Raw genomic sequence first — 19595 nt, forward strand, 5'->3', positions numbered from 1 at the left:
AATAAATTAAATTTTTATTCAGATCTTTCGAAGAAATGAGGATATAGGGGGTTGTCCACTTTCAATTACGAAAGTACTGTGCAGCATCGAAACTCTCACAAGAAATGGGGAGAATGCCATGTACAAGACCCACTTGCCATTTTTAAATTAAAATTAAGGTCTATTTTGGGAATTTTCTTTTTGGGTGTACGTGGATAAATATAATCCATCTTCATTGCATGGATTCAGTGTCCAAGTCAAACAGTGAAATTTGTCCATCAATTAGTCAATGTCAAATTAATTAATGAAAGCAAACACAAGATAAATAAACAATCCAACAATAATAATAGTTACCAAACTGAACCTAAGATGTCTAATAGATTAAAATTACTGTCCTTCACACGCAATATGTACATATATATTAAAAGAATTTATGTTAAATAATATATTTTTTTGAATTTCGAGATGTTATATTAAAATTTAAAAGTTTAAAAAATTATTTTAATAATAATTTTTATGCTGATTATTTAAATTATTTAAAAATTGAAAGTATAAATTAAAAAATAAAAAATTCTTGTGAAGGTGAAGTAATCTTGATCTATTAGGCATCTTAGATAAATATAATCATGTTTTTCTTTAAACCAGTTGTTCTTAACTCATCATCCATTTAGCTAACTCTAGCCTCCCTTTTTGTTCGCATCTGCATTATCATAATTCTTTGAAAATAAAACATTGTGTCATTTGCTTGAAGCATTTCTGTTTTTATTTATTTTGTTTATTCCCTTCAAACTGAAGTTTCTTTTGGATCATTTTGTTGGGAGATAAGCTATTTCTACCCTGTTTAGTAATTCGGCTCACATCTTGGCCTTAAAACTCGAACTTTGGTACATTTTGAAGGTTAAAAAATTAAATAAAGAATGTGATTTCAAGGTAGAAATGCATATATATTAACATCAAATATTTTCATTTATTTGTCTGTCCATGTAAAACAATGGCAAACGGAGCAATGAGATTTTAGAATTTCATGGCAGCTTTCAGTTTCCTAGATGTGTTGGATTCTGGTTCTTTGTTGGCTTCTCCCTTTTCAATTTCACGTAGCAAGGCCTTCTGTTCTGGCGTTAGCTTCTCCACCAACGCGTCCACTTCCTTCTTTTCAGTCCCTGTAGACATTCAGGTACTCACGATTTCAGTTTGCATCAATGGATACGTAGAATATATGTCCATGCAACCGGCAAAATAATATATGTGCGTGTGATTTAACTAGGTGGTGCTACAGTCTGCAGGTCATGGACGGTTCGAATCAGAGCCCCTTTTTCGCTTGGCCTCGATGAAATTGGCAAAACAAAATCTTGCTCTCTGTGTTGTATGGTTGTTCACAAGTCCAAAGCAAATGAAATACTTGATATATATGTATCAAAAGGCCGGAACTATTATTCTTCTTCTTGATGAATACTTACGCTCGCTCGTGCATACATGTTCAAGATTCATGAAAGAGCAAATCTATCTGTAAATATGGAGAAATGGATAACATACATTTACATTTGTAGTAGCACTTGAGCGTGCAAATGGTTGATTCATAGCCGATGCAGTTGATAAAGCAGTCGTTCAGGCAATCTGCGCTCACCTCGCGTCCCACGACCAGCAGCGCAACAACAAAGTAAGCGACCACCTTTGTTAAGCCCATCGTAGAATCAGCTATTATTCGTCCAAAGGTTTAATTTCCCGAGAAATCTGTGTTTTTTGTTGAACCTTTTGTAGTTACAAAGTGTAAGCAATTGGTTGGCATCACTAGATTATAGGGAACTTCTTATTACAGAACCTCACCTTTCTTTCATATTTCCTTGGTTGGCCTTTCTTTAGGGGATTACCGCATAATATTGAAAACATGACTCTGATTTGTAATAATCCATTAGCTAGTTTTATCAAGTTAATTTTCAATATATAAATATTACAACAAAAAGATATATTTAATTTTGGAGAAAGCACTTCATACATGAGTGTGTGTGTATATATATATATATATTCAAAAATGAAAATTGATTTTGATCTAGATTTAGTAGAAATTAAGTATGAAAAAATATTTTAACTTTAACTATAGTTTTAGGAGGAGGTCTCATGTGAGACCGTCTCACGGATCTTAATCTGTGAGACGGGTCAACCCTATGGATATTCACAATAAAAAGTAATACTTTTAGCATAAAAAGTAATACTTTTTCATGGATGACCCAAATAAGAGGTCCGTCTCACAAATACAACCCGTGAGACCGTCTCACACAAGTTTTTGCCTAGTTTTAGTTATATCAAGTTAATCAATAAATTTCATGAGCATACAAAATTTAAGAATAAATGTTTAAATTTTAGGAAATTTTTTTAATATAAAGAATAATAATTAAAGAATATTTCGGTATCTTTACAGCTTTTTAAAAAAAATATATATTTCATATAAAATATTTAAAATCCAGAAGTTAAAATTTATTAAAAATAACAAAAAGTAACGTTAAAATTCAAAAACAAAGTTACCTTAAAATTTTATTTATCCACAACTCAACACTAACTTTCCATATAGAAAGAGGTTTTTCATTTTTTTGTGGTTTTTAAAATGAAAGCATAACAGCCCTATTGTTCCGATGGAGAGAAGAACCTATGATTAGCTTTTCGAGAAATTTTCAAACGAACAATTTCAACGAAATCTTTCAATTTCTTATTTTACTGTGTAAGAAACAAGGGAATATATTAGTAATAGATCAGATGAAGTTCTGACCATCTATCAGAGAGTAAACATCTAATGAATCCATTTACACCATGAATTACAAAAGGACTACAATTACAATAATCCCTCAAATTTTAGCTCCTCTCAACTTAATGACTCCAATTAGTTTTCCTGGTGTTCTTCTCTCTGTACTTGCACATATCAATATCATACGAAAAATCATACAAGGGTCAACTCATCAGATGTATTAGTAGCAGCTCCGGCCTTTTCCATTTCGACGACGGCGATAGCCTTTCGTAATTCTGTCAACTCTTCCCCAGCATCGCATATATAAGCAGAAGCTTGTCTGCCAGACAGGGTGGCTCCTTCCATGCTGTCTATGTAATCCTGGTGAAGATATATTTTTCCGAAATGAAATGATTTAATGGTTCTTAACAAACATAACCATTATCACCACACCAAACACATTATAATTCATACATTCAGATTAAGCATAATCCCTAGAATTTTGGATCATCTCAAATGCAGGAAAGACCTGTTTTGTGTAGGAGCCAGCAAGGAAGAAGTTTTTTACTGGAGTCCTTTGATCAGGCCTGAATGGATCTTTGCCAGGTCCTTCACGATATAAAGACTGCCCGATTTTGACTAATGATGAACATGTGACTTCGAGACCTCGGGAAGACGGAAAAAGAGACAACCTGATGCCAGAAAGCTATCATCGGTAATATGAAAACAAGATAAAAAAATGTCATAAAATATTGGGACAAGACATGTATGGAAGTTTTGCCAGATGGATTTATCGGATCTATTCATTAGCAAATAGCAACCGATGCCTGTTCACTCAATGTCCTTCCAACAAACTGTCTCTTGTTCTCTTCTCTAAAACGAGACCAGTGTCTATTGCAGCTAGTTGATTTAATAATTTTACTAGCCGCAGTTTGGCAAGCCTTTTCTAGAGATAGTAAATGATTGTCACCAGATACCAGATGAATATAATCTCAATAATATTTTTAGCATTCAAACGGTTCAATATCAGGAGTTTTAAACTAGGAATATTAACACCTTCCTGGTCTTATTTTATTTTCTCGGCGATATCAGCAGATATTGATGACCTGTTTCTATTTCTTGTTGATTTCGTATCAATTTTAATCAAGATCTTTCGTGGTTGAAATTGCCATTTCAATCTTTCAAAATGTATACTGCAAGAGTTTCCTGAAAGAGCCAACGTATACAGAAGCAAAACTAACCTGCTTTGAAACTCTTTTTATAATTTCATCATTTGGCAGTGGCATGTAAGGATCCCCAGGTGTAAGTACACATCTGTGAAAGACCACAAAACAAGAATTTTTAGATAGAAACAAAATAGGTGAATTCAGACATCTTATGCTAGTTTTACATCTTGTAATCGAAAAGACAATAAAAAATAACGGCACATCCTTAACGGAAGAAAGGTGAAAAATAACAAATCAAAATAACAGTAAGATTTCTTACTGGAGCAATGATCCTTGGCCCTCGAAATAATAATCTTCTGGAGATGTGAGTGCAAGGTCTGCAAAGCAGGAGAAGTCTGCATCTAGAGTGTAAAGGAGATTGTCCAATCCTGCTGCTTGCCTTAGTTGCCTGACCATCAAAGGTGACTGTGATGAGATACTCGAGCAGAGTTGCGTGAGTTAAAAGACTGGAGCAAAACTCCCTATGCTAAGATACTGCCGGCTAACTTTGCACGTTCCAAGTCCCTCAGCTCTGTAATCCATCCGTTATATCGATGCTGAACGGTGACAACAGGCACTCCAATCAGTTTAAAGATATTATCAAAGAATTCCCACTCCCTCCAATTTCGAGGAACTAATCTTTTGATTCCAGGAACATCACAAGCTGCAATCACATATAAAATATGCAGAACCTTGAGTCAACGATCAGTGAGGGAAGGAGAAAATGTGCAAGTAATTTCAAGTCACAAACCTATAACATAAGCATCAGCTTTTACAATTTTCTTTTCCGTAGCCTGAAAAACAGTACCCATCATTAGTTCTCGGCTGCTGATATGATAATATCACATTAACAAACAAATAGAAATTTAAAATGAAATATAGATAGAATCACCAAGGAATAATTGTTCCTTACCACAACCATAATATTGATTTCAGGCTTCGAAATGCATGAAAGTGGGGCCCAAATTGTTCTTCAAATATAATTACAATTAAAAAGAGGAAAATAATCAAACACTTGTGTAGTTTGGTGTAAAATCTGTACAAAGAAGAGAATTCTCCTTCATTATTAACTTGAGGGTATATGAAACAATATGAAATATATACAAAGAAAAGTCTAACTGCATGTCCCTACAACATCCAATTTATGTACTCTAAGTTTAAAGTTCAAACTTAAAACAAACATACTAATTATCTTATCTAAGATCTTCAACACTTCCCCTCGAGCTTGGCGGTATATGTCTGTCATGTCAAGCTTGGCCTTCAATTCTTCGAAGTATGGTCGATGGAGTGCCTTTGTCAAAATATCTGTCAGCTATACGTGTGAGATAACATGTAGAGATCAACTATTATCTCTTCTCAACCTTTTCACTTATGAAGTGTCTGTCAATTTCCACATACTTGGTTCGGTCAAGGTGAACTGGATTCTTGGCAATCTTTAAGGCCGATTGGTTGTCACACATAATCTCTATTGGATGACTATTTCTTATCTCCAATTCATTGAGCAACATTTTAAGCCACACGCCTTCACAAATTCCATTGGACAAAGCTCTGAATTCTGCTTCCGTGCTGCTTCGTGCCACAACTGGTTGTTTCTTACTTCTCCATATCACTAGATTACCCCATACAAATGAGCAATACCTAGATGTCGAGCGTCTTATTAACAGGACAACCTGTCCAATCAGCATCACTATAAACTCTAACATTTCTTATTGCAGTCTTTCTAAAGAGCATACCTTTTCCAGGTATTCCCTTCAAGTATCTCAGTACTCGGTATACAACCTCCATGTGTTCTTTAGTAGGTTTAGTCATGTACTGACTGTCGGCAGAACAAAAGTTGGGGGGGACCAGTTGAATAATAATAAAAAAAAAAACGTGGGAATATAAATGAGAAGACGCGTATGGAAATTTCCTGGAAAATCAGATAACGCGTTTTTAACGCGTGTTCACACGGTCAAGGGGCTCTATAAATAGAGCTCCCCCCTTCATTTCAAATCATCCCTTCTTCGAGTTTTCTCTCATCTTATAAGCATTTAAGTGCTTAGTTCTATAATATTTGTGAGGTGTTTTGTTCTCCTGTATTAAGAGAGTACGTGTTCTCTTTGGAAACACAGTGAGTGAGTTGTACACCACAAAATATTATAGTGGAAATTCTTTTCATCTTGTCCGTGGTTATTACCCTAATAATTTTTAGGGGTTTTCCACGTAAATCTCGGTGTCAGTTTATTCTTTATTTTCGGGTTTTTACTATCTCAAATTCCGCACGTGGGACCAACAAGTGGTATCAGAGCGTTGGTTCAAAATTTCTTAAAATTCTGAGTATGCTCTGTGGTTGCAACCTAGACTGATCTTCCACATCAGAAAAGATTTTTTGAGATTTTTTATTTAAGGCGGGATTATTTTGTCCGGTCTACTAAAATTGTTGTAGACATAATGGCGGGAAGGTATGAGATAGCAAAGTTCAATGGAAGCAATTTTATGCTGTGGAAAATAAAGATACAAGCAGTTTTAAGAAAAGAAAATTGCTTGGCGGCTATTGGAGATAGACCGGTGGAGATTACAGATGATGGAAAGTGGAATGAGATGAATGATAACGCTGTTGCCAATTTACACTTGGCTATAGCAGACGAAGTTTTGTCAAGTATCTCTGAGATAAAAATAGCCAAAATTATCTGGGATACTCTAACAAAGATGTACGAGGTCAAGTCGCTACACAATATGATTTTCCTAAAGAGAAGGCTTTATACTCTTCGGATGGCGGAATCCTCATCGATGACCGACCATATCAATACACTAAATACTCTATTTGCCCAACTCACTTCCATGGGGCATAAAATAGGGGAAAATGAACGTGCGGAGCTTCTACTTCAAAGTCTACCAGATTCATATGATCAACTTATCATCAACATTACCAACAATATTCTTATGGGCTTTCTACGATTCGACGATGTCTTAACTGCGGTTCTCGGAGAAGAAAGCCGGCGCAAGAATAAGGAAGATAGGTTGGTAACATCGAAGCAGGCAGAGGCTTTACCGATGATAAGAGGGAGATTTATGGACCGGGACTCCAGTGGGAGCCAAAGACGAGGTAGATCAAAGTCCAGAAGTAAGAAGAAAAATATGTACTGCTTTAAATGTGGCGGTAAAGGGCATTTCAAGAAAGAGTGTACGAGTATCGATAAAAACTCTCAAGGAAATGTGGCCAGTACTTCAGGCGGTGGTGAAATATTATTCAGCGAAGCGGCAAGTGTTGCGGAAGGCAGGCACAAATTTTGTGACACATGGATTATGGATTCAGGTGCGACGTGGCACGTGACGTCTCGGAGAGAATGGTTTGATCATTATGAACCAGTCTCAGGAGGATCTGTATTCATGGGAAATGATCATGCCTTGGAAATCGCTGGGGTCGGTACTATCAAAATTAAAATGTTTGATGGCACCATTCGCACCATACAGGAGGTACGACATGTGAAAGGACTGACAAAAAATCTTTTGTCCTTGGGGCAATTGGATGACATCGGGTGCAAAACTCGGATCGAGAAAGGGATCATGAAAATTGCAAAAGGCGCGCTTGTGGTTATGAAAGCGGAAAAGGTTGTTGCAAATCTGTATGTACTTTTGGGAGAAACACACAAAGAGGCAGAACTAGCTGTTGCGTCAAATGGTTCAGGAGAAGAATTAACAATGTTATGGTATAGAAAGCTCGGGCATATGTCAGAACGGGGGTTGAAAATTCTCTCAGAACGGAAGCTGCTGCCGGGACTTACAAAAGTGTCACTACCCTTTTGTGAGCACTGTGTTACCAGTAAACAACACAGATTAAAAGTTTGGCACTTCTACTGCCAGGAGCAAAAGCATATTGGAGCTGATTCATTCGGATGTTTGGCAAGCACCGGTTGTATCCCTAGGAGGAGCGAGATACTTTGTCTCGTTCATTGATGATTTCTCTAGGAGATGTTGGGTGTATCCAATCAAGAAGAAATCAGATGTTTTCCAAGTCTTCAAAGATTTCAAAGCGCGGGTTGAACTTGATTCTGAAAAGAAAATCAAGTGTTTGAGGACTGACAATGGAGGAGAATATACCAGTGATGAATTTGATGCATATTGTCAACATGAGGGCATCAAAAGACAGTTCACGACGGCTTACACACCTCAACAGAATGGAGTGGCGGAGCGGATGAACAGGACCTTGTTGGACAGAACAAGAGCTATGTTGAGGACTGCAGGTCTAGAAAAGTCATTTTGGGCGGAAGCAGTCAAAACCGCTTGTTATATTATCAATCGTTCTCCTTCAGTGGCGATTGATCTGAAGACTCCGATGGAGATGTGGACCGGGAAGCCGACAGATTATTCTCATTTGCATACATTTGGAAGTCCGGTGTACGTTCTGTACAATGAGCAAGAAAGATCAAAGTTGGATTCGAAATCCAGAAAATGTATCTTCTTGGGTTATGCTGATGGAGTAAAGGAGTTTCGCTTGTGGGATCCTACTGTTCACAAGCTTGTCATCAGCAGAGATGTTATCTTCGAGGAAGATAAAGTAAAGGGAGACAAAGGCACACTGAATTCAAAAACTACTATATTTCAGGTGGAGAATAAGACAGACGAAGGTCAAGTTTCTTGTGAAGCAGTACCAGAGCATGAAGAACAAGAGCATGTTGAGTCTGAGGTTTCCAATGTGAGGCAGTCAACTCGAGACAGAAGACCACCAGGTTGGCTTTCAGATTATGTCACTGAAAGCAACATTGCATATTGTCTATTATCAGAAGATGGTGAGCCATCGAGTTTCCACGAGGCTACTCAAAGCTTGGATGTATCTTTGTGGATGATAGCAATGCAAGAAGAATTGGAGGCATTAGACAGGAATAAAACTTGGGATCTTGTTACACTACCACGAGGGAGGAAAGCCATCGGTAACAGATGGGTCTATAAGATCAAGCGAGATGTCAATAATCTAGTGGAGCGGTATCGTGCTAGATTGGTGGTAAAAAGGTATGCTCAGAAAGAAGGCATTGACTTCAATGAGATATTTTCTCCTGTGGTTCAGCTTACAACAGTCAGAGTAGTATTGGCATTGTGTGCGGTGTTTGACCTACATCTAGAACAGCTAGATGTGAAAACAACATTTCTTCATGAGGATCTTGAAGAAGAAATATATATGCTCCAGCCAGAAGGTTTTGCGGAAAAAGGCAAAGAGAACTTGGTTTGCAGGTTGAAGAAATCTCTGTACGGTCTCAAACAGGCGCCGAGGTGTTGGTACAAGAGATTTGATTCCTACATCATGAGCCTTGGATACAACAGATTGAGTGCAGACCCTTGTACGTATTTCAAGAGGTCCGGTGATGATTATATCATTTTGCTGTTGTATGTGGACGACATGTTGGTAGCAGGCCCCAACAAAGATCAGGTCCAAGGATTGAAGGCACAGTTGGCTAGGGAATTTGATATGAAGGACTTAGGACCAGCAAACAAGATTCTAGGGATGCAAGTTCACCGAGACAGAAGTAACAGAAAGATTTGGCTTTCCCAGGAAAATTATTTGAAGAAAGTCTTGCAACGCTTCAACCTGCAAGATAGTAAGCCAATTTCGACCCCTCTTCCTATTAACTTCAAGTTATCCTCCGAGATGTGTCCTAGCAGTGAAGCAGAGAGGATGGAGATGTCTCGAGTACCATATGCATCAGCAGTGGGAAGTTTGATGTTCGCTATGATCTGTACAAGACCGGACATTGCTCAAGCAGTGGGAGCAGTTAGTCGGTATATGGCGAATCCTGGACGAGAGCATTGGAGCACTGTTAAGAGGATCCTTAGATACATTAAGGGTACCTCGAATGCTGCATTATGTTATGGAGGATCAGATTTTACACTCAGGGGCTATGTCGATTCAGATTATGCAGGTGATCCTGATAAGAGGAAATCTACTACTGGTTATGTGTTTACACTTGCAGGGGGAGCAGTGAGCTGGGTTTCAAAACTGCAGACAGTTGTGGCGTTATCTACAACAGAGGCAGAATACATGGCAGCTACTCAAGGTTGCAAGGAGGTAATATGGATTAAAAGGTTATTGGAGGAGATCGGGCACAAACAAGAGAGTGTTCCTTTGTTTTGTGACAGTTAGAGTGCCTTGCACATCGCAAGGAATCCAGCCTTTCATTCCAGGACGAAACACATTGGAGTTCAATTTCACTTTGTTCGAGAAGTAGTAGAAGAAGGAAGCGTGGATATGCAGAAGATCCATACAAAGGACAACATAGCTGATTTTCTGACCAAGCCAGTGAACACTGATAAGTTTGAGTGGTGTAGATTCTCAAGTGGCCTAGCAGAAACGTAAGCAGCAGGGAATGGCAAGATTGAAAGGATGTGTAGAGATGTGTTTGATTCTCAATCAAATATCCAAGTGGGAGAAATGTCGGCAGAACAAAAGTTGGGGGGGACCAGTTGAATAATAATAAAAAAAAAACGTGGGAATATAAATGAGAAGACGCGTATGGAAATTTCCTGGAAAATCAGATAACGCGTTTTTAACGCGTGTTCACACGGTCAAGTGGCTCTATAAATAGAGCTCCCCCCTTCATTTCAAATCATCCCTTCTTCGAGTTTTCTCTCATCTTATAAGTATTTAAGTGCTTAGTTCTATAATATTTGTGAGGTGTTTTGTTCTCCTGTATTAAGAGAGTACGTGTTCTCTTTGGAAACACAGTGAGTGAGTTGTACACCACAAAATATTATAGTGGAAATTCTTTTCATCTTACCCGTGGTTTTTACCCTAATAATTTTTAGGGGTTTTCCAAGTAAATCTCGGTGTCAGTTTATTCTTTATTTTCGGGTTTTTACTATCTCAAATTCCGCACGTGAGACCAACACTGACTGTACCTGAGTGTACCTAATGTCAGGTCGAGTCAGAGACGGATCTACGCTAGGGCTATACTGGGCTGTAGCCCAGCCCATTTTTTTTTATTTAGCGACGGTTTTAGCGACGGTTTTTTGAAAACCGTCGCTACTTTTGCGACGGTTTTAGTAAACCCGTCGCCGATGTGGATAGACGACAGTTTTATCAAACACCGTCGCAAATATTAGCGACGGTTATTTCTAAAACCGTCGCTAAAGTATTAAAAAATAAAAAAAAGGTGGATCGGCGGTTTATTCAATAGAACATCATCACCACTTTGATGTTTTTAATGCAGCAATAAATTTCATTTTGATGGAGTTAAATACTCGGTTCAATTAGTCGTCGGTGAAACTTCTTTCTCTTAGTATAGTTTTAGATCCTAAAAATTCATTTGACTCATTTAACAGTGATGATATTTGCAAGCTTGCGAAGAAGTTTTATCCTGGAGATTTCACAGATCAAGAAATTGTTGTTTTGAAGTATGCATTGATACATTTATAAACTCGATGTGATGCAGAATTTAAAGGTTTCTACACTTGTTGAGTTGTGTCAGCAATTGACCGAGAGTGGACGGTCAAGTGTTTATGTTATGTTGACTAGATTGATTCATCTTGTTTTGACATTATCTGTGTTTACTGCCACTATTGAACGGGCTTTTTCAGCAATGAAACATGTGAAGACGGCACTTCGCAATAAAATGGAGGATGACTTTCTTGCCGATTGTTTGACACTCTATGTTGAACGAGATTTAGCTAAACATATTGATGTAAATTCTATTATTGATGAATTTTATGTTTTAAAATCCCGTAAGGCACAACTTCGTTGAACAATATAATGTACTTTTTTTTTAATAATATATAATTTATCATATTGAGTTCAAGCCCACCCCAACTCTTATTCCTGGATCCGTCCCTGAGTCGAGTGTACTCGGTATACAACCTCCACGTGTTCTTTCGGATTAAAAACTCAAGAACTCACTCAACATGCAGGTTAAAAAAGAAAAAAAAAAGAAAGACAGGAACCAAGTCTATAAAGTTGTTCGCAAAATTACCATTTACACTCATATCAGAGACATTCGACTCCATATCCGAGCGAATTGTGAGTCCCCGAGGCGTCAACTGAGTGGACACACGGCGGCCACTGCTGAATCCCGCAAACCCACCTCTGTTACTGCAGGCCGGGAAACAAAGAGAAGCAGAAGCAGCCATGCCCGCACCTCGAATTTGGTCAGTGAAAACAAAACAGGTGGAATGCCGGAGAATCAGGACATTAAAAGAAAAAAATAGTGGGAAAGTTTGACGCATTTTGAACGATTACAACTGTTTCGTCAATATCTTTATTCAAATTCAATGAGTTGTGATTTTATATATACTCTTCATAATTTACTCAACGATTTATTATTTTTTAAAAAAGATGAAATACGTGATTATAAATAAATTATGTGTAAATCAGAAAAATTATTTTGTAGAAATAGAATAATAATATTTTTAATTATTAATATTTATTATGTGTATTTCAAAACAATGCCAATAAATTTTTTAATTTGTCTCATAATAAAATAAGTACTTTAAAATTGGTTTATAAGATATTTTATACTATCACGTATATGTGAACTTTGTAATATAGAAGAAAATTATCACATCAGTAAAAACGTAATAACTAAAATTTTGTAGAAATAGAATAATAATATTTTTTTATTTCTCGATCATTAAAGTCAGATTTCAAACTTAATGTCTCGTTGTTTCCATGTGTAAGTAGTTCATAACAACGAACAAATCTAAATTTAAACGAACATTACATCAGGGAATGATTCAACTCAAATATGGTGCTGAAAAGATGGGTTATTTCATAATTCAATTTTGAAGTAGATAAATTTAGTGAGATAAATATAATAAAATTAGTTTTTAATATAATATTCAATATTGCATTATTTATAATTTAAAATTCAAATAAAACATCCTAAAAGACAAAAAGTATACATTGGATGTTTTTGACAGAATTATATCATACATTAACTCTTTGAAATTATGGAAATCTTGAAATGCATGCATTGTATGTCAACATTTCTGATTATTTAGGGTAACATACATGTTTATCGAAGGTAATTTAATGTCCATTCGAAACTCTTTTTTAATCTATCTCTTTAATTTTCTTGGGCTCTCTTATTTGAATGTGTAAGAAGACAATTCAAAATACATTATTAGATATGGTTTTGGAAGAAAACTATAATGTATTAATTATTTCAAATTAAGGTAATCTCGAAATAATATGCACTTGGATAAAAAAAAAATTATGATTATTAAATGTTAATTTAATATCCATTGGAAAACCTTGTTGTAGTGATAACTTTTAATACTCAACCAATTTATTTTTAGAAAAATTAAATTAACTAATTAAATATTTTATTTCTTTTTTATTAAGTAATTTGGATAGGAAATTACTTAAAATAATAAAATATATTTTTGAATGATTTACCTAATGAGTGATACTGAACGTTGCAATCATTTGTATTTTAAATTTATTTATACAGTTTTTAATTGAATTGGTTGATATAATCAATAAATTTTTTTAACATAACTTATGTTTTTAATAGAGTTTAGTTTCAGTTTGAATAAAAAAAGCAAAAAAAAAACAGATAATACATAAATTACATTTGAACTAATATAAAAATTAATTAAATTCAAAATTGAATTAAATGAATTGATATAATCAAGGACAAATAATAATTGAAGTGATAATTTATTACATTAGACACATGCCAGTATTCATTAAATGCTTTATTTTCTTTTTTAGTAAGTAATTTTGGTGGGAACTTTCCTATTTTGGCAAAAACTCTACTTATTTATATAATATATATATATTTATATATAGATATTTATGCAAAAAATAGTGTGAGACGACATGTCATATTTTGTGAAACATTATTTTATTTGGGTCATCAATGAAAAAATATTACTTTTTATGCTAAGAGTATTATTTTTTATTGTGAATATCGGTCGGGTTGATCTGTCTTATAGATAAATATTTGTGAGACCGTATCACAAGAGACCTACCCTTATATTTATATTATTGATAATCACAAAATTAATTAAACTTTGCAATAATTATTAAAAAGATTGTGGATATAAATAATTTAGAATATAGTTCATTTTTAGCCATTTTGTATATCATTTTAGAAGAATGGTTTGTTTATTTAAATTAGCTATGTTTTATATTTACAAACAAATTATATATGCTCAGTTGATATATGACAACATAAACTAGTATTTTATACATTTTTTTTTAAAAAAACTAGTATTTAATTTTTTAATTTGTTTGAATTTTTTATTTTGTATTTAATCTCTTAAAGAAGTTTATTTTTTTTCTTGATTAAGTGGTTTAAAGATAGTTTTTTGTGTCTTTTATTTTTTTAATAAAGTTTTATAATGTCTATTTTGTGATCTGTGCTTAATATTTTTTTTAAAAAAAATAATCTTAAAGTTGGTTATTTTTTTAAAATTTGAATGGTAGTTTTGAAAATAATATGAAGCCCGTCAAGATTTCTTCATGATTAAATTGATTCGATTTATACATAAAAGATATATTTGTGACCATTGTGAGTTGTTGGATTTGCAGTGAGCGCAATAAACCACTATAGGGTCGCATCAACTTATTAAAATTGATGAATTTTATGAATATTCTAAATCAATCAATTAATTAAATATTATAGTGGAGTTAATAGAATGTAGCATAATTTTTAATTTTAATTTAAAAATTGAATGTGAAATGGGTTAGGCATGTTGGTGAACACGGATTGGTCAGTGACAATGACCAAGTAAGAATGGAGTTTGGGGCTCTTTTGGGAGGCTAAGGTGATTCGAGTATGTTAGGAATTCACTTGCCAACTTTAGTAAAAAAAAAAAATCAGCAAATATTGTATAATTAATATATATAATTTATATATCTAAGTAGGAGAAGTAAGCACGGATCGATATTTATATGATAATTTTTTTTTCTTTTTTCTGAGATGGGAATTTTTTTTTTCCAGAACTCAAGCTAATAAGTGAAATTAATTGCAGTGGACATTTTAGTATCCCTCATGTAGATGCATCACTTGATTTTAAACCTTCAAACTTCATGAGTAATTAATTATCTTGTTGGAAAATAAGGACATGGGTTATGTCAAACATAGGATGAGTGGGCGGAGACTGGCAACTCGCCGGAAGACTCGACATATACTCTTTTGTTCTTCATGTCCGAACTCGGAATCAAAAAATAAATAATGGATGTAGAAACATGAAAAAAACAGTGGCGTGCATCCCAAAGGGACTGATTCTATATTTTAGTGTTAGAAAAGACAGAATTATAGTTGTGTTTATAGTAGACTAGCTAACCAGGATCATGTTGACCTAGACATGTACTGTTTCAGGATACCAAGACAAATGGATATATATTTGTCGCAGTAGTAGATAAACTTCTAATCAACAAACAATAACCGAATTTCGGGATTTGATCGGACTCCTATGGCGAAACTGTAAAACCAAGCATGCCCAACAATTGAAACAGATAATGAAATTCCATGGTCGTTAATTAGAAACTCAATCAAAAGTTTACATATTGATACATGTACCAGTTTGACTTGTTTAAAACACAAGCAAATAAATTTCCTAAACAAGAACCAACTATAGATAACCTGGCAAGCAAACCTCGTTGATATACATAATGTTACCTTTTGCTGCAGTCGTTCATCAACTTCACAGGTAGACCATATTCACTAAACAATATCACTCTGTAACATACATGTAAAGTTATCATCGGGAGGAAGAAAGAAAAAAAATCCTCCCCTGTAACCTATCTATGATCTCTTTAATAATGAATCAAATGGACGAACAAAACCGTTGTCGCGAAGCAGGATGCTCCAGTAATCAACTGGCTAAGCCAAGCTTTCTCAACCCCAATTCCTCTGCAATGAGTCGAAGCAATACTTGTACAAGCTCTCTGACCCTAGATTCACTGCCCAAATATAGATGTAAGAGGAAATCAGAAATGAAGGGTACATGTAGACTATGCAGAAAAATTATCTGGAGATGAAGAAGGAAAGAAATTAATATATCTGGGCGGCAGAAGGTTTTGGTGAGATGAGAATCAACAAAAAATAATACCCATACTCAGCATTCATCTCAGCTCTTAGATTTATTTGTTTATCACATTTCCATGGTTTTTGAGATACAGACAATTTGTTCCATTAAGGAAAAGCAAAGATAAATATACATAGCTACATATTGGATTACTTTTAGCTCATTGGCATTTGTTCTCTAGGTTATTTAGTGAATCACATAATAAGCAGATGTTATCCACCTGATGACCACTATCAAACTATGTGTTGTGGACACAAACTTGTTGCTACCATTTACAACATAGAAGTTCAAAGGCGTGTTGGTAAAACCAATGCCAAGATAAATGTTCTCTGTTCATTTGTGCTTGATGAAATAATGCTCAATTTCTTACAATGAAGAACTACCGACAGATTGTTTTTGCTTACCCAAGTACCCTTCAATAGAAAAACTAGCATTTTCCAAGGAAAAAACTAATTCACCAATCCACAGGCCTTTACCTCCATTAACCAACCAACAGAGGTCATCTTCCACTTAGAAACATCAGGGCTGGGTCACCTTTAAAATTAAACCAGCAAACTCAAATACACGTCTAAGTTCTATGGTTCATTCACAAATTTACATGACCTCCTCCAGACTACCTTCATTATGTCGTGAATTTGTTCATTTACCATTATTTCGGAGTTATTTCATTCAAATCCCATTGTCAACTACACTCGGCAGATAAATTTCCAACCATTGCATCTAGTGGCACTCATCTTAAAGTAGTCAGAAAGAACATAGAAACCAAGGAAGTAATTGATAACATAAGCTTCAAACAATTGGGCCAAAATATTTGATTATTTGTGTATCATCACAAAAACTATCCCCTATTCTTATGTAGTTGTAAGTCTAAGCGATCACATATCTTCATGACCTCAAATATATACCTGTCATATAGCTCCCTTCCGATGATTCCCTATCTCATAAAGGTTTTCATCTCACTTCTCAATGTCAATGTTGCCCTAAATGCAGAAACATTTTAACATATATTCTTTTATGGTCTTATTGCTCACCTCATTTGGTCCTTTTTAGCTTCGATTTACCACTAATATATACATGTTTTTGAGTGCTTGGAAAAGAGGGATACAGTGAGCGATTTCTATACATTGGCATGGATGCTTTGGAGCTGCTTTTCAGGTTTCTCTCCTAGTGTGTTAAAATCCGCATAGTCCATCGGCCGAAGTCACCTGTCCACAGCTTAAACTGAATGTGGATGATAGCGTTAAACGGAATCTAGGTGACCTTGCAATTGGAGTGATTGGCCTTTATGAAATTTATCAGAGAGGGTACTAATCTATAAGAAGAGATTACAGCCTTGTGGCGGGGAATCCTCTTTTGTCCATTCGAATTTAATCTGACTCACAAGTTGCTAACAACATCATCAATTCTATGAAGCCAAATTGGGAGTGTCGGATAGAATAGTTACTTCTCTCACACCATTTTCTAGATTCTCGTCCTAGTTTATCACACATATTTATCGAGAAGGAAATCAAGTTGCAGATGAACTTGCACAGGAAGCACATTTGCAGATATTGTTGAAATTGTTTTCACGTACAAAATATTCCTAGGCATATTTTGAGTTGTATAAAATTAGACAGGACTCAATCCGTACTCCTTGTGATTGATGGTAAATGGAAACTCGGGCATTTGAATGGAGAAATAAAGCCACCAACTTCGGCTGATCCGAAATACAAAAAATGGTGCTCGAAAAATTCGTTGGTGACTGCCTGACTTATCAACTCGATGGATCCGATCATTAGCAAGCCTTTCATGTTCTTACCAACAGCCTGTGATGTATGGGACACTGTACGTGAAACCTACTCTGATATGGAGAATCATTCTCAACTGTTCTTGTATACACACTCCTAGACAAAATGGAGTGGCTGAACGGAAAAATAAGCATCTCCTCGAAGTTGCAAGGGCTCTAAGCTTTCATACTAAAGTTCCAAAATTTCTTTGGGGTGATGCGATTCTAACACTACTTATTTAATAAATAGACTACCAACAAAGATATTGAATTTTCAAACTCTGAAAAAAACCTTTCAAAATTGTCCTCCAAGCTCTCGGCTCTTCACAGATATTCCCCTAAACTTTTTTGGTAGCATCGTCTTCGTTCACAATCATGACCCAAGACGTTCTAAATTTGATCCAAGATCATAAATGTGTCTTTGTTGGGTACCCTACAAATAAAAAAAGATACAAATGTTTTGATCCAATTTAAGAAAAAAAATTGTATCCATGGATGTCCCCTTTTTTGAAGGACAATCATACTACGATTGTCATCTTCAGGGGGAGAATAATAGGGAAGATGAATGTTTAAACGAGTCGGACTTAACTTGTTATTTTGAGGACGAACCTAAACCTGTGTCATTTCAAAATAATGACATGATAGAAAAGAATAACAATCGGTTCAAAGGTCTTGTTTACATAAAGGAAGGTTGGGCTCAAAGAAAAGAAGACATTGTCTATCTACAAAACCAAGAATCTGATTACAGGCAAATCATGAGACTAGCAATGTTTACTCAAAGATCTCTCACAGTTAAACCCAAGGTATGTCTGAGTTAAATTCCTCAGGTCAAGTTGATCCTCATATTGCCCTAAGGAAAGGAGTTTGGTCATGCACACAACACCCACTTTCGAACTTTGTATTTTATAAAAAATTGTTTCCTTCCTATTGTGCTTTTGTTCACAACTCGACAGTGTTAGCATTCCAAATAATATTCAAGAAGTTCTAAAGATATCAGAGTGGAAAGAAGCAATTTTTGAGAAAACGAGAGCCCTACAGAAGAATTCTACTTGGGAGAAGGTTGATCTACCTCACGGGGCACGACAAATCAATTGTTGGATGTAAGTGAGCATTCACAATAAAGTATAACTCATATGGTTCTCTTGAACGATATAAGGCTCGTTTGGTTGCTAAAGGCTTTAGAAAAACCTACAGAGTAGACTCTTCAGAAACATTCTCTCCAGTGGCTAAACTGAACACAGTTCAAGTCTTGTTATCAGTTGCTGCAAATCTCGATTGACCACTAAATCAATTATATGTGAAAAATGCATTCCTAAATGGTGAGTTACAGGAAGAGGTCTAATGGAGGCACCCCAGGATTTTCTGATCATTTGGATCAAAAGTGTGTAAACTGAAAAAATCTCTCCGTGGACTAAAAACAATTGCCCAGAGCATGGTTTAAGAGGTTCACAAATTTAGTAAAAGGTCAAGGCTACACCGAAGGACGATTTGACCATACTTTATTCACAAAAACATCTTTGTCTCTGTGCTGATCGTCTATGTTAGTGACATAATCATGAGTGGAGATGATATAAAAGAGATTAACAGATTGAAAGCAAACCTATCCAAAGAATTCGAGATTAAGGACTTGGGTCAGCTAAGGTACTTTCTTGGTATGGAAATAGCAAGAACAAAGAAAGGTATTATGCTGTCTCATAGAAAGTATATTCTCGACCTCTTACAGAAAACTAGGATGAGTAGGTGCAAAACAGTAGATAGACCAACTGAAGTGAACGCAAAGCAGGGAGACATAAAAAATGGCACTCTTTTAGACTCAGTAAGATATCAAAGACTTGTTGGGAGATTTACTTGTCTCAAACTCGCTCAAGTATTGCTTTCGCAGAAAGCATGGTTAGTCGATTCATGCATTCTCCCAGCGAAAAACATC

At 35.4% G+C, this 19595-nt stretch overlaps 2 protein-coding genes and 1 long non-coding RNA gene across 6 annotated transcripts in view; all 3 read right to left on the reverse strand.

Moving 5' to 3' along the window:
- Positions 1–877: 877 nt before the first annotated feature.
- LOC140824741 (uncharacterized) lies at positions 878–1888 on the reverse strand. The gene is made up of 2 exons (XR_012116451.1): positions 1513–1888; positions 878–1139 (listed from the first exon to the last, which is right to left on the reverse strand). It is a non-coding gene; the product is annotated as an uncharacterized lncRNA (long non-coding RNA).
- Positions 1889–2755: 867 nt separating this feature from the next.
- On the reverse strand, positions 2756–12074 carry LOC140824742 (zeta-carotene desaturase, chloroplastic/chromoplastic-like). Its single transcript, XM_073186289.1, has 6 exons — positions 11838–12074; positions 4408–4564; positions 4181–4309; positions 3937–4009; positions 3225–3387; positions 2756–3076 (listed from the first exon to the last, which is right to left on the reverse strand). Exons 1-5 carry the CDS (start codon positions 11992–11994, stop codon positions 3307–3309), a joined length of 597 nt encoding a protein of 198 aa, XP_073042390.1. The 5' UTR covers positions 11995–12074; the 3' UTR covers positions 2756–3076; positions 3225–3306.
- A 3261-nt stretch (positions 12075–15335) lies between these two features.
- Positions 15336–19595, reverse strand: part of LOC140823362 (uncharacterized) — a 76336-nt gene continuing 72076 nt past the window's right edge. For all 4 annotated transcript variants that reach the window (XM_073184658.1, XM_073184659.1, XM_073184657.1 and 1 more), the window contains one exon: positions 15336–15778. In XM_073184658.1, the coding sequence (XP_073040759.1) occupies positions 15691–15778 (88 nt within the window). In that variant the 3' untranslated portion in view covers positions 15336–15690. The remainder of the gene's footprint in view (positions 15779–19595) is intronic.

This window comes from Primulina eburnea, chromosome 2 (genome assembly GCF_022965805.1).
Source record: "Primulina eburnea isolate SZY01 chromosome 2, ASM2296580v1, whole genome shotgun sequence".
NCBI classification, from domain to species: domain Eukaryota; kingdom Viridiplantae; phylum Streptophyta; class Magnoliopsida; order Lamiales; family Gesneriaceae; genus Primulina; species Primulina eburnea.

Bases quoted from the DNA above. Each gene is read 5' to 3' on its own strand.
- LOC140824742 (XM_073186289.1), bottom strand. From the start codon at position 11,994: ATGGCTGCTTCTGCTTCTCTTTGTTTCCCGGCCTGCAGTAACAGAGGT. The intron at 4,010-4,180 runs GTAAGAAATCTT...GGTCTTTCACAG, and splicing joins GGCCAAGGATCATTGCTCCA to ATGTGTACTTACACCTGGGG. The intron at 3,388-3,936 runs GTTAGTTTTGCT...TTCTGGCATCAG, and splicing joins TAAAAAGAGTTTCAAAGCAG to GTTGTCTCTTTTTCCGTCTT.